The following is a 24,904-nucleotide window of genomic DNA, read 5'->3' on the forward strand; positions in this document are numbered from 1 at the left end:
CACAGATGTTGTAATAGGTGCTTAAAGCTGATAAGGCATCTACAAGTGGACCAATGAAAGGCACACAGCTTTAGGTACTTAATGTAGCGTGACTGAGAACATGACTGCAGGCATTTTTAGACCTTTTTTTTGTCATTTCCTGGAACACTTATTGATTGTGATCCAAATCCAGATTTCTGTATATAGGCTACTGGAAGAAATAATATATACTGCTGTCTTGCTTTAGTGAAATACATTTTTGTCAATTAAATCTATTTTAGTGTTACAAGCAGCACGGCTTTAAGGTCAGTGTTGATCTGTCATTTGGTCCACCACTTTGGTTCAGATGTATTTGACAGATTGCCGTTGAAATTTTGTTTAGGCATTCATGATCCCCAGAATGTAAATCCTACTGAGTCTGATGACGGCTTGACATTTTCTTTAGCACCACCATGTGGTTTACATTTGTGATCCAAGATGCAACATCACAGCCTCTAATGAATAATAAATAAAGCATTGTGATTGCTGTTAAAAATTTGGACAGATACTCGGGGCCTCCAGAGGATTAATTATATTAAGTTTTAAATTAGATCCACCATCAAGTCAAATTTTAAATTTGTCTAGTACTTTGGTTTTTGACCAAATACCTTCAAAATGTATGATGTTCTGTCAGCCTCAGCTATACTTTGTGCCGTGCTATTTCGCAAATATTCAGACCCAGTCCCGGTCTCCAAATTGCCTTATTTGTCTCAGACTAATGTTGGAAAAAAATCAATACATTTACTTTATTGACCAGGTCAAATAAGGGCTGCAGGTTCAGACTGTCTGTCCTTCAACAAAGAGAACCAAGGTCTACGTCTCTACCAGCCCAAACAGTGCTGCTCAGTAGCTGGTATCTGACCTTTGACCTCCCTTGAGAAAGGAGTAATGTCCTGGTGGTAGTCATTAAAGCATGGTATAGTTATTACAAAGACAAACTAACATGCTGACTTAATCTGGCAGAAATAGCTGCTGCCTGTTGCAGACTATTTGCCTGTGAATATTAGACTTTATCAAACAGTGCCTTAGTTACTTATTTGAGGCACTTTTGGCAGCTTAATGCTGCCACAAGATGGACAAACAGGAACAAGATATTGAGGCAGTTTTTACACCCTATTTTCAGAAAACTGCAGACCCATTGCATGAGCCAGCACAATTACACCATGTTTGTGTGTTTCTGACAGGGCAATAGCATGGGGTGATGAGGACTCTCCTCTGCTGACCTCGATGCAGATGACTAGTGATGGCCACAGCATCACCTCGACAGTAAGTCAATAAAATCATAACTCACACTCAATTGCCTAATCCAGTTTTGGTAAATCTATGGTGACGTTAGCATCGCATGTTTAAGTACATAGTACAAAACTGATGCTCATAAATTACTGTGAAACAAGGCATCATAGCTAAGCGCCAATATGCCAAAATATAATTCATAAAAACTGTTTGCTGAAGGGATCCACGTCTTTTTTAAGACTGGGATCGAATCTTCAGAAACTCAAAGACAAGCTCTTCACCTCTCAGCCTCTTGATCAACTATTATCTGATTGGATGTGTTGTGACTGGTCAGCTGAAAGATAAAATTTCAAGTAACTATGAACTGACCGAGTGGTGAAGACCATGGAAATGTAACATCCTTGATTTCTATTATAGAGCAGCTTTGTTGCATGTCTATGTTACCATAAAGGCTGAAATGCAGCAGAATAATCCTAAAAATACCAACAATATAAATGTGAATGTTGAATACAATGTTAAAGTGTACAATCTAATTATATTTGGTTGGTTGGTTTCTTTTTCCTTGTAGTTTGTTGGATGACATAATAAACACAGGACAACAACAACAGGATCAACAAGCGCAGCAGGAATTCTTACATTCGCTGGAGACCATAGTTCTCACCATCTTCCTCTCCATTATCATTATCATGACAGTGTTTGGCAACCTGTTGGTCATGGTGGCACTCTGCAAGGACAGACATTTACGGTGAGCATTTCATTACTGAAAGCAACAGCGGGGGTTAAATCTGCCTCATAAAGTCTCAATTAAATTAAATTAAATTAAACCCGATCCCTACGCAGCTAAGAAAGCTTCACTCTACGGTAACGAAAACACAACGATTCTTCAGTTTAGGTGATCATACACGAATGAAAACATAGTTATGAATATTATATTTACTTTCTGCAAATAGACTGCTCTAAATCCTGCATACTGAACCTTTAAGAGAAAGAATCCAACAAACAAACAAGACAATCAAAAAAAAAAAGGACAAACCATTTGATAGCTCTAGAAAGGGCCTTTCACATATTTATGAAAACATAAACATGAACATTATAATTGATTTCTGGCCAATATATCCCCCTAATTCCTACACACATTTTCTGTAAGAGAAACCAGTATTTGAAGTCCAATGGGAATGATCTCTGTGTTTTATAAGATTATGTGGTTCTGTACTTTTGAAAGGACAACTGTAGGAACCGAAAAACCTATGAAATGTCGCAGCATTCAGAATACAGAAAGCCTATCCTGAAAAAAACACTCTGTGACTGGACAGGTAGATTAGTATTTGGTACCGGTGACATTTAATTACTTCCCCAAATTCAAGTTGGAAAAAAAACTTGGCACTTTAAGTGAAAAATTGGATCTGTATATGAAAAGTTTTAAAAGGTTACTTAATAGGTCTGGATAGATTTCATCAGCAGTCACTCAAATAATGTATTGTTTTTCTAACTTCTCTTCTCTCCTCTCCTCGTTCTTTCTTTTAGAAAGAAAAAGACCAACTACTTCATTGTGTCGCTGGCGTTTGCCGACTTGTTGGTTGCGCTGGTCGTGATGCCCTTTGCTGCGATCGAGCTGACGACCGGCAAATGGCGCTACGGAGAGATTTTCTGCCTGGTGCGAACATCCCTGGACGTCCTGTTGACCACAGCGTCTATCCTGCACCTCTGCTGCATTGCACTGGACAGGTATGTGTGTGTGAGTGAGAGATGATGACAGGCTATTACGAAGTCTGAACTGTACTAAGGTAAAACCTAAAAAACTCTAACATGAACTACACAAATCCTTAAAACTTGCAAAGAACAATGAAATCATAATGCTGTGCTTAGATTAAGTAACCTGGTCCCACCTACAGTATGCTTCACTCTTTGCTCTGTTTGTAGTCTGGAAACTCTGTTTGCATAAATGTTTGTTCATCCACTCTGAAGCGCAGACCAAGCAGTGACCGTTGGGCGTGGCCAAGTGTGATGATGTTTAAGTCAAGCATTTTTATTATAATGTTGTTCCAGTGGCGGCAACGCTAGCTAATATCAAGGATTTGAAGCCAGAGTCTGTAAAATCTACAGTGGTGATTTACTGATATGGCGCTGTACTGTGCTCAAACTGGGGAAGGGACTATAGTGTTTACTACTTGGTGAATTTCAGCGCACAACATTTGTTACATGGTCATCAATGTTGATTGGTCAAAGTCTGCTCCAATAGTTTCAAAAATGAACCTGAGGTCGACGGCCATTAGCATGCAACAGTTCCCAGTAAAGTGTGGCCAAAACCATATATTCACACAGTGAATTTGTGTGTGGTTGTACCAGGCTAAAGACTTTACTTCACTTCACTAGTGAAAAACAAGTGAAGTTTATTTGTGTAGTCAAAGTAATGATGTATTTGTCTGTATTTACCAGCTAGGTTTTTATTGTTGTGTGTATTGATTCTATCAAATTTCTTTTTGGGTTTAAGCAGTGGTGGCTTGTTAATTAGTACGGGGCACTGGGGCACCGCCCCCACCAACATCGAGAAAAGAAAAATACTACTTTAACATGTAAAACATAAATTCATTATATTATAGTAGTCTGTCAGCGCCTGTGAACTTTTAATAAAAAGTGTTTACAAATTGTATTTAGTTAATTTCTGTGTAAATACATATACTTCCTGGTGTGGGGTGGCGATAAAATGAGTGAATGCAAGTCCTTCAACTTTTGCCAAACACGTGACTTGAGGCTACTCTTCAATTGGCTGTTTCAGATTTTCCACTGGGCGCACATCTCTGCGTTCCGGACCCTCCCTCTTTCATTGGCAGCGAGTCGGTATTGTTTTACGTTTTTCTATCTAATGCGATCGGACAACTCTCGACGCCGTCTTTCAGGTTTACCTCACATCCGCCATTACGTAATTACACGGTAACTCCTGCTTCTTTGCTATTTGACCACAGAGTTATTGAGAAATTATCAGGCCAGAAGGAGAGGAGGGCAAAATGTATTTGCAAGTCGTGCTACTGGATAGCGTTTAGGCAACATTAGTGTTGTGTATTGTTTTTGAATTAATTTTTTGGGCTCAGCTGAAGTCTGGAATTTTTTTTTCCGATGTGATGTTTTGTCTTTAATCTGGACCCTGAGTCTATAATGAAGTCTTGAAGTAGATGTTATTAAATTGCATTGTACAGGGCACATTGTATGCGTGTGTTTTATTCCAGGTATTACGCTATCTGCTGCCAGCCGCTGGTCTACAGACACAAGATGACCCCTGTCAGAGTGGCAGCCATGCTCAGCGGCTGCTGGCTCATCCCCACATTCATCTCCTTCCTACCCATCATGCAAAGCTGGAACGTCATTGGGATCGAGGACATTGTGAGTCCGAAGTAGCTAAGTTCAGAAACAGTGGAAGAGGCAACAGGTGACGAAGTAGTGAGCTTCAAAACAGCAGGGGATATTATCAGTGCTGCGAGAAAAAAAAATGTACTACAACCCTGCATCAACCCAAATATACAGTACATTTTAACATAGCATCACACTGAAGAGTTCATATACAGTATCTCCCTCAAATGCCTAAAGATAGGTATGTTCTTTCTGTGAGGTCAAAAGCAGCATTAACCTTTCCAGTCTAATATTCTGTTTCTAATAACATTTCCAATCCCTTGAACAATGACACGGTAATGCAGTGATCACAAAACAATTGCAGTCCCGTGGAGGCTTTTCTTGCTGCGAGCAAAGACAGCACTTCAAGCATGTTCTTTTTGGTTTAGATATGTTTTGGCGTGAGGTTATTTCAGAGCTGCCTTGAAATGAGCAGCAGGACTCCCAGAGGCAGACAGGGATAGATGAATTTATTCATCCAGACTTAATGAAATGCACTGCTCTTTTCTCTGTCTTTTCAGTCTGACAGCATCTAAACAACAGTGCTCTGTTTAAGAAAGCTGGCTGGATGTCCAGAAATCATATGTCACACAAGATTGAATAAGACTTGAAATGACTTATGTCGGCACTATTAAGCCATGAGTTTAGTTTGTTTTCTTATGCTATGTGTCTGTTTGTCTCTTCCATGGTTGCTTTTCTTTGAAAAATTTTGAACATTTTCAATGCACTTCTGTTTTGCCCCAAAAAGGAATTGTTTGAAACCAAAACTTCAGCTGTCACAAGCCAAAAAGAACTGATTCAATAACTGTGACTAAAGTTAAAAGATGTGGTACAGTATGTCTGTTTTTTTAATTTTTTTTTTACTTTGTCTGCACGAAAGAATGAGCCTCCACCCTCCTTGTGCTATTGTGATTTGAGACTGAGGAGTCTACTCTCTCTTTAAACCAGTAGTTAATATGTCTCAGATTATTAAAAGTAGGTTTTAAATTCTTGTTAGTTAATATTCTACTGGTCCAAAATTACCTATTTATAACCATGCTGTGCCCAAGCCCAACACAAGGAGATGGGATAAAATGCATGTTTCAGCCAGAGGCACTTCTCCACCTGCAGATTTTTTATTTACCCTGAACTGCTCATGGTTTCAATTGAGGACAAAGATATAGGCCACTGGCCAGATAGACTAAACCTTTTTTTAGTACAAAAGGATACTGAGAAGCACTTTATTACTACAACATTAAGCATATTACCTCGTTCTTCAGCCTGCCTTAGCTGAAAACTAAAAACGGGGAGAAACAGCCTGGGTCTCTCCCAAGTTAAAAAAAAATTATGCCTAACAGGGCAACCTGATGGCTGAGTGGTTCAGGCGAGACCACATGGCCAGATCATTGCTCTGTTACATACCTGGGGTCTCTTTTGCCACATTTCCTCTGTCTCTACTGGTTTGTATTTACAAACAGAACTGCAAACAAAACTAAGCCAAAACCTTGTGAATGGCTGGACCATGTATGAAATGCTAGAGGGCTTTTAATTTGAAACAAGGACTTTTAATTTGAAACAAGGACTTTTAATTTGAAACAAGGACTTTTAATTTGAAATTGATACAGGAAGTCGGGTCATTTAGCTGATCAGTGGTGTAACCTCAGTGGTAATCCAAATAAAAATAAAACATTTTAAATTTGAAAAAGCTTCTTTTTTTTTTTATTATTTGCCGTCAGTGTTTATGCTGAACTACGTTTATCTCCACCTGGCTCCTGCTCTATACATAGCATGTCACATGTTTGTTATTTTTTTCTGTCTGCGTCTCCTCTCTTTACAGATTAAAGAGAGGCGAGAATTGACGGGAGGCTCCAACGACACCAGCTGTGTGTTTATGGTCAACCGGCCGTACGCCCTGATCTGTTCCGCAGTGGCTTTCTACGTCCCGTTGGCTCTCATGGTCCTGGCCTACCAGCGCATCTACGTCACCGCCATGACCCACGTACGGCAGATCGAGACGCTTCAGCGTGCCGGCTCTGCGCCTGTGACAGGGACCGAACCAGTCATCACCATGAGGTCCTCCACTTCCTCGGATCCACTGGAACACTACCGCCTAAGAACAACAACGGCTTCCTGCTCCTCAGAGCAGGCTCCCATAGCGAATAGCCGCATGCGCATTGAGACTAAGGCAGCAAAGACGCTGGCGATTATAATGGGTTGTTTTTGCCTGTGCTGGGCGCCATTCTTCATCACCAACGTGGTGGACCCCTTCATCCACTACTCAGTACCCTGGCAGCTGTGGACAGCCTGGCTGTGGCTTGGGTACATTAACTCGGGGTTGAACCCCTTCCTCTACGCCTTTCTGAACCGAGCTTTTCGGAGAGCGTTTCTGGTGATCCTCTGCTGTGGGGATGAGCGATACGCACGGCAGGGGAGCTGCTCCTACGGACACACCCACAGAGCGTGCTCAGCGGTGTCGGCCAACGGGACTTCCATGGCACTAAGGTAAGCATAACACCAAAGGCACAGACACTTTTGCACCAGTTTTGTGTCATCTTTGTTGATACAATGAAGCCAAAAATATATTTGATCACATCCTTAATCTTTGGATTGATGAAAAAAACCACGGTACCTCAATTTGGATGTGAAGGAGAGTAATTGCATGCGTGGGTAAGGGGGTATAAATGGGTCTGAGAGTGTGTATGTGCTCATACTGTTAAAAGTCTATTAAAAAGAAATCAAGGCCTCAGGCAAGAAACAAGGTTAATCTGTCTATTCCTGCTAAGAGATACAGATCTACATCACCTTCCCGAGTGCCAGTGAGCTATTGGAAAGTCTGCTTTCTTTGTATTTGTCTGGCTTTGATAGCTTGGGTCTCTGCTGCCCACTGCTCCAGTCTTCAAGGTGATTAGCGTTTTATGGTTCGTTTAGCCACTCCGAAGGGCAGATCAATCAGCAACCAGTGACCAATGAAATCGAAGTTGCTCTGACAATGGTGGTGCAGAACATACGGTATATTGTGGTCACTGCCAAATAGTTCAGCTAATTTCAGGTCTACACCCAGTCGGATGCAATGACTTAAAACTTCAACGCACGTATGTAGCTGCTGCTTTGTACTATGGTTGTGTTAAACTGCAAGAGTCTCATGAGTGTAATAAAGTCCTGCTTTCACAGATCAGTACACAGTAACATACTGTACACATTGCTGATTGGCTGAATGGATTCGGTCTCTAGAAATCAGTGCTGATAACCAAATCGTCTGTGATGTTCAGGAGACAAAGAAAGCTGTCCTGGACTCAGACTTGTGTAAAGTGAATATAATAATCAAATCACTTTTTTTTTTGGAGCATACTGTGTGCTTGTATTGTGTCTGATCATGAGCTGTGCCATGTGCTTAACTTTCTATCTCACATCAGGAGATATGATAAAAGTTAAGACCAAATTCCAGCTTTGGCGTAGGTGTGCTATGTTTTTATACACTGTACATAGCCTTGGAGCTTCCTTAACCAATAAGCATGTAGCGTAATAAGGTGGTGTGCAGCAGGAGCTGGGGAGATGGATGAGGAGATAAGCCAACACAAACAGTTACAACATGTAGCAGGTAGGAGTAACAAACCGGCAGCAGAAAAATGAAGCGAGAGCTGAAAGATCAAGTCAAATTAAAGATCAAGTCATTGTCTTGGTTTGATAAGCAGTTTAACTGGTCTTCTGATTAAAAGCAGTGACCTGCTGTGCAGAAGTACTGCGCAGAAGTTTAAGGCACCACAAAGTAATACCATTATAGTTTTTAATTATCACATAACTTCATATAATGCAGGAAAAAAAAAAATCAGATTGGTATTTGCTCTCACCACCCTTTGCTTTAAAGACAGCACCAATTCTCCGAGATGCACTTTCAATTTTTGGAGGTACTTGGAAGGTGAGTTGTTCCACGCAGCTCAGAGAACTGCAGATTTGGGCAGTGTCTTCTGTCTCTTTGTGTAATACCAGACTGAATCCATGCTTACGGCTCTGTGGGGGCTAAAACCATCTGCTGCAGAAATCCTTTTCATTCTTTTTGTTTAGGACAGGTCTCTGACTCTGGCTGTGTGTTTGGGGTTGTTGCAGTGCTACAGAAAAAGTGTGGGACCAATCAAATGTCTCCCTTGTGGCCTTTGAAGGATCCGAGTTGAAACCGCTTTACTGCCTTAAACTTCTCCACAGTACTGTACATCTTAGTGGTCGGGGTTTTTATTTCAAAGAACATCAATTGAGGTGTTTTCATCCAAGTTGGCACCAAACTAAGATGGTTAACCTGATAAACATTAACTTCTAAACATTAGCATGTTAAATCTTAACATGACAAAGCACAGCCTCACAGAGCTGCTGACATAGCTGTAGACTTTTGTTGCTTTAATAGTTATTGGCTAAAAAAATACAGAAGTACATGTGCTACTACAGTGCATCCGGAAAGTATTGTCAGCGCTTCGATTTTTACACATTTTGTTATATTACAGCCTTATTCCAAAATGGATTAAATTCATTTTTTGCCTCAAAATTCTCCACACAATACCCCATAATGACAAAGTGAAAAAAGTTTGTTTAAAATCTTGGCAAATCTATTAAAAATAAAGAACGAAAATATAACATGTACATAAGTATTCACAGCCTTTGCTCAATACTTTGTTGAAGCACCTTTGGCAGCAATTACAGCCTCAAGTCTTTTTGAGTATGATGCTACAAGCTTGGCAAACCTATTTTTGGGCAGTTTCTCCCATTCTTCTTTGCAGGACCTCTCAAGCTCCATCAGGTTGGATGGGTAGCATCGGTGGACAGCCATTTTCAGATCTCTCCAGAGATGTTGAATCGGGTTCAAGTCTGGGCTCTGCCTGGGCCTCTCAAGGACATTCACCGAGTTGTCCCGAAGCCACTCCTTTGTTATCTTGGCTGTGTGCTTCGGGTCGTTGTCCTGTTGGAAGATTAACCTTCGCCCCAGTCTGAGGTCCAGAGCGCTCTGGAGCAGGTTTTCATCAAGGATGTCTCTGTACATTACTGCATTCATCTTTTCCTCCCTCCTGACTAGTCTTCCAGTTCCTGCCGCTGAAAAACATCCTTACAGCATGATGCTGCCACCACCATGCTTCACCGTAGAGATGGTATTGGCCAGGTGATGAGCGGTGCCTGGTTTCCTCCAGACATGACGCTTGGCATTCAGGACAAAGAGTTCAATCTTTGTTTCATCAGACCAGAGAATTTTGTTTCTTATGGTCTGAGAGTCCTTCAGGTGCCTTTTGGTAAACTCCAGGTGGGCTGTCATGTGCCTTTTACTGAGGAGTGGCTTCCATCTGGCCACTCTACCATACAGGCCTGCTTGGTGGAGTGCTGCAGAGATGGTTGTCCTTCTGGAAGGTTCTCCTCTCTTCACAGAGCAACGTTGGAGCTCTGTCAGAGTGACCATCGGGTTCTTGGTCACCTCTCTGACTAAGGCCCTTCTCCCCCGATCGCTCAGTTTGGCCGGGCGGCCGACTCTAAGAAGAGTCCTGGTGGTTCCAAACTTCTTCCATTTACGGATGATGGAGGCCACTGTGCTCATTGGGACCTTCAATGTAGCAGAAGTTTTTCTGTACCCTTCCCCAGATCTGTGCCGCGATACAATCCTGTCTCAGAGGTATATATACAGACAATTCCTTGTACTTCATGGCTTGGTTTGTGCTCTGACATGCACTGTCAACTGTGGGACCTTATATAGACGGTGTGTGCCTTTCTAAATCATGTCCAATCAACTGAATTTACCACAGGTGGACTTCAATCAAGTTGTAGAAACAGCTCAATGATGATCAGTGGAAAAAGGATGCACTTGTGCTCAATTTTGAGTGTTATGGCAAATACTTATGTACATGTGATTTTTTTTTTAAATTATTATTATTTTTTAATAGATTTGCAAAAATTTCCAAAAAACCTTTTTAAAACCTCAGAGGAGTCTGAGCTCAGAAAACAGCTGATTCCACGGATACACAACGGATTATGGAGGTATTGTGTGTAGAATTTTGAGGAAAAAAAAAATTATTTAGTCCATTTTGGAATAAGGCTGTAACATAACAAAACGTGGAAAAAGTGAAGCGCTGTGAATACTTTCCAGATGCAGTGTAAACATAAGAAGTCTAATGACAGGACTTTATTTTGCTATAATTATCTTTGGCATTATTTTTACACAATAAAGATCTCAGGTTCTTTTCCCCTGACTTTAACTTCTTTTGACTTTTTATTTATTGCCTTAATAAGGACCTCAGTAAAAAAAAAAAAAAAAAACCTTACACCTGCTCCTACAAAATGCTTGCAAGCTTAAAAAGCAAACCCCCATGCTGCTGTTAGAGACATGAGTCATCTTCAGTCGTGTATCTGTGGAATCAGCTGTTTTCTGAGCTCAGACTCCTCTGAGGTTTTAAACACTAATGACTCAGGGAGGAAGACAGATTACATTTTTCCAAATTCGTCTTTTTTGCTGATTGGAATATTTCATTTAATTCTAATATATAATATCACAATAACAGTCAGAGCGTCTGTTTTTTTCACAGCAGGACCTCTGCTGACGTTTATGGTGGTGATTTAGTTGAAAGCTGTGTTTGTGCTCTCAGCTGCTGCGAACGTTGAGGATGATGGATGAGGTGACCTGCTTGCGTCTGCACTGCTTAACTTTAACACAAGTGCTTCACTGCTGGACAGAAACAAAGGCAAGCGAATAAGCTTACACACACACACACACACACACACACACACACACACACACACACACACACACACACACACACACACACACAGATAGCAAATTAATTCATACAAAATATGTGCAAGCACAGGCAATGTGAGTGAGACGCTGTGATGGTGTTTAAAAATGTTTTGCTTGTGTCCATGTTTTTTTTTTTTTTTTTTTTTTTACAAAGCACATAGCACTGATTGATTTCCACTGACAATTAGTTACTCTTCATTGTTCTATTGTGCGATGTGTTTACATGTGCCTGCATATGCGTGTCTCTGCTCCGGTCACACTACTTTTAGTTGTCATGTGTCTAAAGTGCGTGTTTCCATGGTGTCTGCAGATGTTTCTATGTCTGTGTGTGTGTGTGTGTGTGTGTGTGTGTGTGTGTGTGTGTGTGTGTGTGTGTGTGTGTGTGTGTGTGTGTGTGTGTGTGTGTGTGTGTAGGAAACAGAAAGGCAAACAGTGTTAACTCCAATCTGATGTCCTCTCTTAAAATCCGTCACGGACAGAAAACAGAGTCAGACAATCAGATTACAGCCGACATGATACTGGAAACTGAAACGACTGGAGGAACCTACTCAAATTATTTTGTCAGTGAGCTGTGGGCTTTTAGGCAGGCTCTGTGGGCACAGGGTGTTTTTGTTTTTGTTTTTTAGCTTACATACAAGTGTCTTCCATCTCTTCTTTATTTCTGTGTCTTTGATGGCACACATTTCTAAAATTGTTTCATATTTAGGACTGGGAACCAACAAAAGGCAGAATTGTTTTGAAAAGGATCATAATAGTAATCATACGGTTAGGAATGATTTTTAAATGAAACTGAGTGATATTGCCTCTAAATATTATTGCAATAGTTTTTTAGTTATATCGCAATCAACAATACATTTCACAATATTTTGAAATCCCCACTAAAGTGCTACATAAATGCCCGATTTAACCGTCCTGACTCGTACAATCCCACCAGTATAATGATGGTGGTCCCTGAAACACATGTACAGCATTAAAACATGAATTAGTGGTTTCTATCGGAACAACTGTAAACTTACATTGGAAAAAAAAAAAAAAGGGGGAAATCACAACCAAGTTACATTGAACAAAACAGTATTTATTCCAACCTATGTAGCTGCTATATTTGAATAAATGTCATAAGGAGAGGAGCAACATGTTGCTAAGGACAAAAAGCGATGGAGAGATTTCATTGCAGCCTTATGACCAATAGGAGATGAAGAGGAAGTAGAAAGTATAGGCGGTGTGTCTCATGGTATCTTGATTTGAGCTGTTGCGCAATTTTGACTCGTCATATTCAATGTTACCGAACATGAATTTTATTGTCAACCCATTGTAAAGGTTGCTGACGTGTTTGCTCGCGAGCAAGCAAACGATAGTTACCATAAATGTCAAACAGTCTCACGTTAGCCAGCTCGTGATGTTAACGTGCGAACCGTGGCTTAAAAAAATTCCATGGTGACAATTTGTACTCAATGGTTGCGATATATTCATTTTCTACATCCTACATAGAACAAGTCACAATACATTGAGTATATTCTATACATCGCTCACCCCTACTTACACTAACATTGAGATATTAATGTGATTTTTGAGTCATCTCCTCACTCTAAAGTCAGCCTTTGATTATTTTGTTAACCAGCAGTCTTGTGATCTGTGATGGCGAAGCCACTGTTTTTGGTTTTCCAAAAACAGATCAAAAGGATTAACTTTAGTTTTTGTTCCACAGTAGTCTTTCTACTAAAACCTGGCTACAGATGAATCACATAGATTTATGTTTTGGTAGTTTTCCAGTACTGTGGAAGACAAGGATTTTAAGGAATTTTGGCAATTGTGACTTTGCCTCGTGCAGTAATTTCTTACCTTAAGTATCATTTAAAGTCTTTATTCTGAAAATAACTCGCAACAATTACTGTCTTTAGGAAGAAAATAAAACTTTAAAACGCTCACAAAATATGTTCTTAGAAGTATCTCCATCAAATAGATTCTTTTGATTCTACTAAGACATTCCTGGGGCCATTTTACTGACACACACACACACGCACACGCACACACACACACACACACACACACACACACACACACACACACACACACACACACACACACACACACACACACACACACACACACTGTAGGCGCACACAGCTCCAGCAGTGGATAGTAGACACTTGTTTGTGATTACAGTCATAACAAAGACCTCGTGTCGTGCCCACTAGTAGAGGAAACAGAAAATAAATCTTGACCATCTGAAACAGGTTAAAGCTGTTGAGTAAATACTTTCCCTCGTGTTGCTCCAGTGGAGAGATACGGTACAACTTTGTCTTGAGTATTTTAGTCTTTTATCACTGTTTCTCTATATATGTTATTTGTCTTTTATATTATATGAGATGTGTATTATATGTTATGATTGCTGCAAAATGAATAATTTGTCCTGCACATCAATTGTCACAGCCAGGTGACAGTTTGCTTAAGTTAGCCTTCTTGTACATGTAGAGACAGCCAACCAGGCTCTGTCCAATTATAAATGACATCTTAGACTTTGGAGTGACGTCATGGACTTCAGCAAGCCTGGACAAGAAGACTTTTTTTTTTTTTTTTTTTGTATTAACCATAGAATGCATATAAAAGTGGACTTAGCTTGCGGGTCTGATAAATGAGGCCAATGCGGAAGTGCCATACTACCAAGGGCTACTAGGGGTTGGCTCTAAAGAGGCTCTGGCACCAAGGACTATTCAAATTCACTCACGAAATACAAAGTCAACGAATGTTTCGCACAGGTCGATGTGGTGTTGTTAGCTAAAGTCCCTCCTTCTTAATAGTTATCTGACGGTCCATCTGAAAATAAATCCATCATTAATTAGAAATTAGGCCTCAAAATCCCATGTTTTTAAGTGCAGTCAGATTTCCGTGAGAGGTAAGGTCGTCGGTTTCCCAACCAGATTGAGTCAGATCTACCGCTCCTCCCCAGTTCATGCAAATACGGTCACTTCTGGCTTCAAACCGCTTTGAACTGGCAAGATGGCGATGGCCAAAAAGTCAAACTCTGGGAATTTTAACGCCTGGTTAAAAACCAATGGGTGACATCTTTTTTAGTTGCCGCTTGGTAAATTATAATGTATAATTTGTTTGTGGTCAGCATCGGGGTAGCTGTTTCCTCCTTTACGCTGGCTTTAGTGTACAGATATCAAAGGGATACTGATCTTCTCACCTCACTCAACAAAAAAGGGAATAAGTGTTGACCTACTCTAAAACTTCTTTTTTTTTAACATTATTTAAAGTTCTTTTAGGTTGATGTGTTTAATGACAAATAAGTGTCATCTTTATTTTTCAAATTGCACTTAACTGGAATACAATTTGACATGGTTCAAATAATGCTCTGTGAAGGTTATGATATTTAACGCATGTGTTCTTTAAGCTAAATTGAGACAATGACCAGATTCAAAACAAAAACTTTCGGTATGAGAAGAATTCACAGCAGCACAATGAGTAGGTAAGGACTTTAAATGCTTTGGGTTTGTTTTTTTCCACAGCAGTAGATTAGATAGAAGTTTAATTTCACCTCTCCCCTGGCCCTGTAATTTGCTCAGCTCTGTCAGCTTTACCTCCTTCAGAGCAGCTGACATGAGTACTAAAAAAACTGTGTGGGCTGGACGTGTGAGCTTGAACTCAAAAATAAAAGCATGAGAGTGAGTTAAACTGGAGTGAAGGGTCTAAGATGTTAATGATTCAGGCGTTTAATGTGCACAAACCAGAGCGCACAGTGCAGATTAGCCGCTGACCTTTTGCTGGTAGAGAAAACGTCTATATGATTAAATTCTGTGTAGTAAGCCAACGTGGTATAATAAAAACTCGTTCTCCTTATGTGTCGAATGTTTGGTGGGAAATATAACAAGCTGCATCTCAGGATGTCAAACCCATCCCGTAACAGTTAATCAAGATTGGTGAGATCTGTCACCCTCAACTCCACATGTTCACAAGTTCTGTTGAACTCCGTAAAAACAGCCGAGCAGCGCCCGCCATTATCGGCCACGTGATTGCTTCTGAGCCAGCTGATCAGAACTAGCTGGCAATAAGTGCTATAGCAAAGCAAAGCTGCTTGAAAACAGTTTAAAAATCTCTCTGTAATGAAAGTCATCCTGGAGACAAGTTGGATGACTCTTTGGGTCAATACCACACTGCCATGTGTATGAATAATCTCTTCTCTTTTTCCTTCCTGAATATTTGTGTGTTTTGATTATTGAGATAAAATGAAACTTTCAGCTCCATATAGGGACATCGTGTCTACGATCAACGATTCAGCAAGAAGGAAGACCGATGAGCTACGAGTGCAAAAATGCAATAATGAAACCAGGAAGGTATTAGGCCCAATGTAAGTGAGTGTGGGAACATATTAAAGGATACTCTACTGATTTTACACACACACAGGATCAACATCCCAGACAAGAGAGTACTCAGCCTGCCAAAACAGAAGTATTTATCCTGTGGTTGTAGAGGAAACCTTTGTCATTCAACTCCAGTGATGATGTCATAGTGATGTCATTCAGCTTGTCTCGGGTTGGGCTTGAAGATGCAGGAAAGAAAAAACAAATTGTATAATCGGCTGGAGGTGTAGATTTTGGAAAAACTCCCTGGCAGGGAGGGTCTAACACAAAGGTGTTATTGAGTTGCATTATGGGAAATGTATGATCCAAGGTATTTGGAGTCTGACAAACTAGGAAGTCAGGGTATTTTGGCTTCTACTGCTCTGATTTGAACAACATTTATTTTTGAATTTTTTGTTTGTTTTGTCTCAGAGAGACATATAGTAGCCTATCAATTGTAGTTCATGTGAGTATACCGAGTCTTATTAGCATCAGCCAATCTTGACAGAGGATGTGTGAAAACGTGTCTGTAATTATGAATCACTGACTTTGTGAGGCAGCTGGATTCATGTGATCATGTCAGAATCCACCGTCAGGCTTCAAGCTCTGTGTGCGAGGACCTGGCAGCTCCTGGCGTGGTTTATGTGTAACAACAGTGACAAGCGACTGTTCGAAAAGATGAAAACAATAATGATCTGACTGGTCGAAGTTAGACGGCGATAGACAGATGGTTCATCCAATCACCCGCTAAGCATTATATAACATACCTGCCCGTTTCCAAGAACGACTTCTCTGATGGTTCTGTGTAACAAATCATCTGACACATCGCGTTAGATGATCGCTTGTCACTCTCAGTTGGTTTGTCCTTAATATCATCAGTAGACCGTAAAGTACGTCGAGCAATATAAAAAAAGAAAAACATGAACCTTGCTGGTTATGAATGTACTTCTCAGCTCCCTCCACTCAGGCTGTAGCTGTGCAGGCTGTAACATTTTCTACAGGTGTGTGAACGAGAAGATGGTTTGATCAACCACAGGCACCCAGTTTAGATAGACAGACCAGGGAAGTATAAACACTCCAGTCTATGATTTATTATGAGACTTGTATGATTTATTATTGTTTGATTGAAACCTCCGATTGTCCAGCTGCTCCTCTCTGCATCTCCTCGTTCTCCCTCTGTTTCCTACTCAGAAGAGCTTCTATTTCTTTCCCCTCATTTTAGTTAAACAGTGTGTCAACTGTTTGTCTGGTTTCTTTAATCACATCTCTCATGTCTCTTATCTTTTTTCTCTTTGTCTCTGTATCAAGTTGTTTTTTGTAATAATCTAGGTTTTCATAAAAATAATACATTTTTCTTTTGCCTTAAATTGTCAGTAAAAAAGGGAGAGAATATATTTGAAGAGAAGGAGAAAACATAGGTGACAATTATGGTCTCTGCTGGTCACTGTCTCTCTATAATTTACAATTGTTTCTGTTAATTACCATATTTACTGGAACACAATGCTAATGGGGAGAGTAGGGAGAATAGAAAATAGAAATGTGTCATATGTAAATTAAAAAAATAATAATAGTACCATTAAAATACCAAAACCCAGATAGTGGGCTTGATTGCTTCCTGTTCTATTTTGGGTTGAGGACATCAGCTGCTGTTAACTCGGCCTCGAATTTCTGAACTCATCTGCGGCTCCAAATGAAACTCATCTTTTTCTCAGTCTCTCTATCAATCTTTGGCTCTGCTCTTGTCTAATAGAAATAGAAACATAGTTTATATGGTGACAAATTGGACAGTAGAATGGACTAATCAGTTCTTTGAAATCTCATTAAGGCAGTCTATTTTGAGAGAAACAAAAGACTTTGTAGTTTGTTTTTATTTTAGACACTGGAAACCTGCTGATTTGAAATTCTGCCCCATACGAAGCTTTTAATCAAGAGCTGAAGTAGTTTTATAATATAAATGATGTTGCATTATCCCACTCACAGCTTTAGTTGCCTGCTTGCCATCTATCATAAATGCAAATGCAGAATGTCAGCTAAAGAAACAACATTTAGACTAATATATATTTGTGCAAACAAGGGAAGAGTATTACTGCAAATTATTAAATGCATTTACAATATTTGGGTCTCAAAAACGGAAACCAAAAGGCATTGCACAGAAATCAGTCAATAAAAATGAAAAAAATAAAAATCTATTTTTTTTTTCACTTTTTCAAAAGTCAATCTGAAAAGATTGCAGGCATTCAACCAAAGCAGAGTGAGCAAGCAAAATCAAAGTCTGGGTCTTCAGGGCAGTATCAGAACCAGGCAGAGTACCAGCCGACTGAAACACAGTGGAACAGGAAGACTCAAACTGGCAAATGTTGTGTGGTGACCTCAGGGTGTAAATACTGAGCAATTTGGATCAAGGCAGTCGATGCAGAACGGTGGGGCAGGTCAGGTGATAAACTGGTATCTAACTGGGCAGGTGGGCATGGCAAGGTCTTAAAATGACGGGTAATAAACAGAAATAAAAAACCAAAGCAAAGTGAAGGAAATAATGTAAAACTGTGACAACACCCGTGCCAGTCCGATTAAAACATATCAAAATGTCTGTTGTAAAAAAAAAACTCAAGAACTGATTTTACAGCCTTTGAGGGCAATAGAATTAAACTGATGCCAACATATTAGTACATCCATTATTGGCATCCAGCAGACACACAGCAATATTAGCATAAATTTGGAGTTGTGTTTGGATATACATATCTGGATCTTTCCTGGTGCTAAATGCTCCACTAGCAAGCCGTTAACTTTGTCTGTCTGCTGTTTGGTGTGAGAAAGGCAACGGATTATCAGAGCTCTTTCAATGCTTTATCTGAGAGCGACACTGACACGAACGGCGAGAGTAAAACAAAACTATAATCGGCCGGACACAGAGTCACTGCTGAAAACAACACTGAGCAGGAGAACAAATCCTGTCTTCATTTCACCACATTGAAACATTATGATTGAGCGTCACATCAGATCTCTCACCAGGCGCCTGATGGGGCTCTCTGAAGACTCTCACTATCATGTCTTCCCATCGTCATGTGAGCAGACTGAGTTCCATCCTGAATTAGTGTTAAAGCCGGTTTGCTGTGAATCCTCCCTATCTCATGACACAAACAACCCAAGCAAGATCAGTGGATAAATACTGCATTGATGAGTAACCGTGTGATCACACCCGCAAACGCTCCAAACAGTTCTGGAAATGTTGGCTTTGATGCCGTGTTTTGGTTTCTTCAGGTGCTTACGGACAAATTTTGAGTAGATTAGGACTCATAAACAGATATCACATTACTCACGAGGCAGTTTTGATAAGCTGTCATCCCGCCAGGTTCGCGCCGAAGGAATCTAAACAAATGTCATGATTTGTGTTATTTCTCTTTAATATTCCAAGCATGAGCATCTGCTGCTAATGAGATGTCCGCATCACTCCTCCGCTAACCACAATCCCTCGTGCTTCAGGATTGTCTTCTGTAGTTGGTGTGATTCACGACTTTATTTTTTAGAAAAAGTAGGCAAAATCGTTTGGAATTTTCTGCAATAACGTATGAATTACGTTTTAAAATAGTGCAAAATCTTCATCTAATTTACAATTATGAATAACAACAACCTATTTTAAACAATAAATCCTTGTATCACGTGGTGATACGTAAAGATACTATGGAAACAACGGCGTTGAAAAGTCAATTCAGACCCTTTGTCTGAGAAAAAAAAAAAAGGCGCGTTGGGTGGAGGGTTCACTACAACAGCGGTCTTAAACTGTGTTTTACTGTTGCAATGACGACGCGAAGGATAGCACAACTTTTAGGAAGTTGTAACTTCAACTCAAAACCTTTAACCCCTTTTTTTCTTTTTTGTGCCTAAACCTAACCAGACCTCAATCACAGCATCATCACTCTATAAAACATAAAAATATGCGATGACAGTGAGCGTTACTGTTTTGTGATTTTGTGGTAACATCATGTCTTAAATTACATGCCACCACCTGGTAATGCTACATAATGCGTTCAGACGTCGGGTTTTTTTTCACGTCATTTTGTAAGAACGTTGTGCAGGTCGGATCCACAGCAAGAGGAAACACTCTTCTCAATAACTACTGCTGCCAGTAAAGATTTGGCCAGTTATTAAATTCAAGAGTTCACTTTTCCACTAGCACCGAGAACATTTGATGAGTGTATTTAATTAAGACAGAAAAGATAATTGAGCGTCATTAGCTTTAAGACATTGTGTGTGTCCATAATTGTAACTAAGATGAGGATCAAATTACATTTGATGACAAATGAATGCAGAAAACAAGGGAATTTCAGAGGGTTCATCAACTTTGTGTTGCCTCAGTATGTTCGACAACTGTGTGTTTTGTGTGTCAGTGTAGCTGCCAGAAGTCTCTCGTCTCATATTTTAACTGCTGCGCTTGTTTTAGCTTCAGGTGAATCACATACTTTACATTTTTTTTTGTCTGACCAGAGGAGTGAGAAACAGTGGACCGATGTCTGATACAGACAAAAGACAGCCTGACTTTCAATCTAACAGTCAGTCAGCATGTGCGTTGTACAAAACAGAAAATACATTTGGGGTTAAGGCTCAGGCATTCTGAGGAATTGTTTGTTCATTTTTAATGTTTTCATTGTTGTGATAATGTGTTTTTACTTTAAACTCTGTCTGCAGATCAAAATGTCCCCGAAAAGAGCATAGCAGACAAAATTCAGGTCAATTCAGTTGAATTGTTTTCTAGAGGATTGATCATTGTGTTCTCAGTTAGGACCACAGTAGCCTGACCCTGTCTGCAAAACTGAATATGACTTTACTGGTTGATGAACTGTAAACTATTTCTCTGCATCTTCTATTTGTGTGTGTGCGGACGATGTGCGAACTCTAAAATGTAAAGCTAGAAATTGCAGGGAGGAAAGTATTCTGAGAATGAGTACGAAAACTGCAACCCAAAATGAGTGGGATACTAAAAATATGGCCAAGAGCTGCAATATGGAAAGCAAAGAAATGTGATTTGCATCTGAAATCACTGCTTTCATTGTCTTCTTCTTTTTTGGTAGGAGTTTTCTATTTTTACTTTGTGAGTTGTAGTTTGTGGTTCACAGTTTTGCTGAGTTCGGTCATTACTATAAAGAGACAAATCTTCTAGGAACGGCATGGTTGTGTTGCTATTCTATTGGTTTGATAAACTATGAGGAAGTGAACACGGGACTCTGATGTTAATAGACTCAAAGAGTGGATGGCTGGGAGAGAAGCAGAATCAAATAATGTCATATCAAGCAAAGATGGCAGCTGCTGCTTACATGTCCACCTTCCATCTTTATGCTGTGTAGAGTTGGATATTTTATTCATAATGTGTAACCCTTTTCATAGGATTTGTCCCCATTAATGACAGTGCTCTTAAGTTTGTGTATTTATCTCCTGTATAATTATGTCCCGCAGTAGTAAGGAAGGCAACTCCATCACATGCAGCCATTTCAGCTGCAAACTGCTCTGAACTGTACTTTAGGGAAGGATGGAGGTTACTAATTCAATTGGATCTGTTGAACCACCTGTATTGCTTACTTTTAGAGCATTTAATGTTTATGTTGGATTATTGTAGCTTTTTTTTCAACATTAAACATATGTGAACTCTTCTGTAAAAAGGGTTGTATACAAACATAATTTGGTCTGAAGAATGGAAATGCAGGTGGTGAAATGAGTTACTCATTGTAGAAAATAGCAATTCTGGACAATCATAGGCACTGTGCTGTAACTTTAATTCGATTTATTTTAATGTTTTAGCCAATTACTGTCTTGATTGTAACCATTAGGTTGACAGTGGCCTATGCATGAAGTGAAACAGGACTTGGCGTAGCTGGACTGCTGCTGAGGCCAAACAGGGTCACTTCTTAATCTGATTAGCATGTCATGCATCCTTCATTACACTACCTCAGTATCAGCACATGCTGCAGCCGATATTCTTTGGTTATTTTGTATTGTTTATTTAGAGATGTTTAATTGTGCATTTTTGTGACAGCCGGCTTCTCACTGAGTCACAAGTATCCACACTGCTCAGTTTAGCCTCAGGCCTGTGCTGATCCGCCGCTGAGCTGCTCCACTCTGTGGTCATGAACTTTGCTAAAAAAAATAAAAAAAAATCTGATTGCTACCTTCTGGGATTTTCTGTGCTAATAAACTACTCATTTTAAAAGTTCCTTTTTTAAAAAAGTGGTTTAGCTTCTTTTTGTTTTCTTGAGCAACACCAAGCAGCTGTGAGAAAATGATTTTTAAAACTCACCAGCTGGCCGTCAAAATGGGTCACAGACTGATTTCACTCTTGATCGATAACCAAATAACAGAATTAGATCTGACAGCCTTTTGATGTGAAGGAACTTGGACCAAATTGGATCAGCCATCAGAAATTAGCGTCTGGCAGCCTCATCTGTAGAGAGTGTGGCTGCATCCTATCAGGACAATGGACAATGATGGACACAAAGGGCTGTATGATCTGCCATAATCCATCAGTCCTGATGTTCTTATGCTGCAGCTTTCCATATGGATTTTAGCTGCAGACAACTTCTGACTGTTTCAGCGTTTGATAAAAAGATTGTATCAGGACAGGCTTGTTTTCGTACGTGGGTTTGGGCCAACGTTTCTGGTGCAGCCAAATAAAAGTCTGGACTCGATGTGATCTGGATCTAGGCTCAATAACTTATTTTATTAAATAAAAACGTTCTCTCTTGGGTATAGTGAGATATAGCGCCTCGATTTCTGAATCACTCAGCAGGAGAGGCTTCATGGTAAAGACACAATAATTACACACGCACTTCAATCGAAGCCTTCAAAAGGATGAATTTGTATTTTTTTTTGCCCTTTAACTACAAATTATGTGTATTTAGGGAATGGTGACCAGGATCATTGATTTCTCTTTCTATTTGAGGCAGCCAATTTTGTGTTCATATCAATATATTACGAACAAAGTACAGAAAATTCAGCCCAAAGCATGTAATACATCCATCAGTTAAGCATACGGTACCGTGTCAGTGTCACATTATCAGCATAAAGTTAACAGCATAAAGTGTCTGAAATATATAGAAAATTCAATGAAACTCATTTGAAGCTGTCTCTATTGCCTCCTGTAAAGAATGCAAATGTACAGAAATTGTACTCATAATTATAATGTGACAAAATCTGTAGTGGCTTGGATTTCAAAGGCCCCCGGCCAGAAATGGGTAAAGTACTCCTGTACTATATTCATTGTATCATATTTGCAATGGGTCACAAAATAGTCAAAGACATGAGGAAAAATGAGATCATCCCTCACTTTGATACCCTTATATACACACAGACACACAGACACACACACACACACACACACACACACACACACACACACACACACACACACACACACACACACACACACACACACACACACACACACACACACACACACACACACACAAAGTCTAAAATAGGAGCATTATCAGGTAGTCCATCTTTGAGCAGGAAGTGAGTTGGTTTAACTTCAATGGGACGGGAGAGGATCAGATCCAAAAATAATTTTCATTCTTCTGTAATAAAACAAGCTGTGTTTGCAGAAAGGAGTGGATTTTCTTTGTTTTCTTAAGCCAGTGCTCGGTATATGACAGGAGACTGCACAGACACGCTGGGACAGCGCTGGAGCTCAGTGTTAGGGAGAACATTTATATCATCTGTCAGAGGAAATTATATTTCATATATCCAGTTCCATTTCATTATATCCAGAACCACATTAAATATTTAAACTAATCTCATCCCAGTGAAATGTGTTGCCATATGAAGTACGACTTAAACAATGTTTCTATTTATATTCCCCAGTTTTTGTTCCCATTCTGTGAGATTAGTGTTTTATTTCGATTTAGGAATATAATTTTAGCACTATGAATTTGTAAATACAAAACTACCGAGGTCAAGATTCAGAGGATGATCAAGTCCTAAAGTCAACATGAAACCCCTGGCAGTATGATGATAACGAAAATGGCATATAGAGTATGTGAGGCTGCGCTCATTAAAGGATCTGAAGAGATTTCTTCATTCAGAATGACTAAACATTTATAGCAATATACAAGAAAGCCAAACATGCAACACAGAATTTTCTGTCCTAGAAACCCAGAAAACCAGCGTAGACTGATAAAGTATGTCGTTTGAGGTTGAGTCGGTCATTGTAAAAGTTTGTTTTCAAAGGTAAATTTCTGCCACTGCTTAAGTTTTTAGACCTTTTTTTTTGCCATTGGAGTGGTATGAATGAAGGGTGGGTGTGTATTTTTGACAGTGTGTGATGAGTAGCTATTTTGAATTTTCAGAGAAACAAAGACGAGTTCATTCTCAGGTTTCTCATGAGGAATTTTGATGTAAGGTGAAGAATAAATCTGTCACCATCTAAAACGACTTAATGAAATTTCATTTAAGTGAGCATTACGTATTAAGAGTCACACATAAAACTGAATCACTTTGATGATAATTGCAATGTTTCATTGCTGTTTATATTTGGATTTGATATCTTATATGCTTGCTCAGTCTTTTCAAAACTCTATTTTTGTGTGATTATTCCATTGATTTTAGTCCCGTCTCTTTCTAAGCTGATCTTTTGTTGTGCCCCTCCACGTTTCACCCTGTGCTGTTTTCATTCAGTGGTTTGGCCTCAGGAAGAGAGACAAGACTCTTCAATTTGGAATAACTTGTGAGGGTTATTTGTAAAGAAACTCTGAAATGAGGTGGCCTGGATGTGGGCAGCAGGTATCTCATGCATTTACCACCAGGGGCAAAACAAATCTCAGAGAGGAAGGGGAGGAATTGACATTGTTTACAGCAGTGGAAGAAAGAAGTTAACATCTGGGTCGCTAAAGTCATGTAGTGCATTATTAATACGGCAGACTGTCCTGTATTAAATCCATAATTTTACATGTCAAAAAGAAAAATCAAAATGAATTAATGGAAGGGTTGTAAAATGTCATGGACAGCTTGTATATCACAGCACAGAGGTTGTACTTCTGCTACCTGTTTCTTTGTTTGGGTCTTTATTTCTTTGGAGGATTGCATGCCAGCACAGTTCAGGTCAGTTCAGGTGCTCCTCAATCCTAAAAAACTATGTGTAGCCAATCGTAAACTCTCACTGGTCGAGAAATTGTATTCAACTTCAGTCATGCTTTGGTTTCAG

At 39.7% G+C, this 24,904-nt stretch overlaps 1 protein-coding gene across 5 annotated transcripts in view; it reads left to right on the plus strand.

The window, feature by feature from the left end:
- The window catches only part of LOC138624385 (5-hydroxytryptamine receptor 4), a 48,599-nt gene that overhangs the window by 14,934 nt on the left and 8,761 nt on the right, over window positions 1-24,904 (plus strand). For 3 of the 5 annotated variants that reach the window (XM_069704585.1, XM_069704569.1, XM_069704577.1), the window contains exons 2-6: window positions 1,203-1,284; window positions 1,820-1,996; window positions 2,776-2,976; window positions 4,476-4,629; window positions 6,452-7,116. In XM_069704585.1, the coding sequence (XP_069560686.1) occupies window positions 1,262-1,284; window positions 1,820-1,996; window positions 2,776-2,976; window positions 4,476-4,629; window positions 6,452-7,116 (1,220 nt within the window). In that variant the 5' untranslated portion in view covers window positions 1,203-1,261. Of the gene's footprint in view, window positions 1-1,202; window positions 1,285-1,819; window positions 1,997-2,775; window positions 2,977-4,027; window positions 4,183-4,475; window positions 4,630-6,451; window positions 7,117-11,225; window positions 11,322-24,904 lie in introns of those variants that run through there. The other 2 variants (XR_011311149.1, XM_069704597.1) reach the window with 2 other exon arrangements.

Source organism: Brachyistius frenatus, unplaced genomic scaffold, assembly GCF_029030835.1.
Source record: "Brachyistius frenatus isolate BFR_SWC_R1_liver_20210118 unplaced genomic scaffold, ASM2903083v1 Contig_3, whole genome shotgun sequence".
NCBI lineage: Eukaryota > Metazoa > Chordata > Actinopteri > Embiotocidae > Brachyistius > Brachyistius frenatus.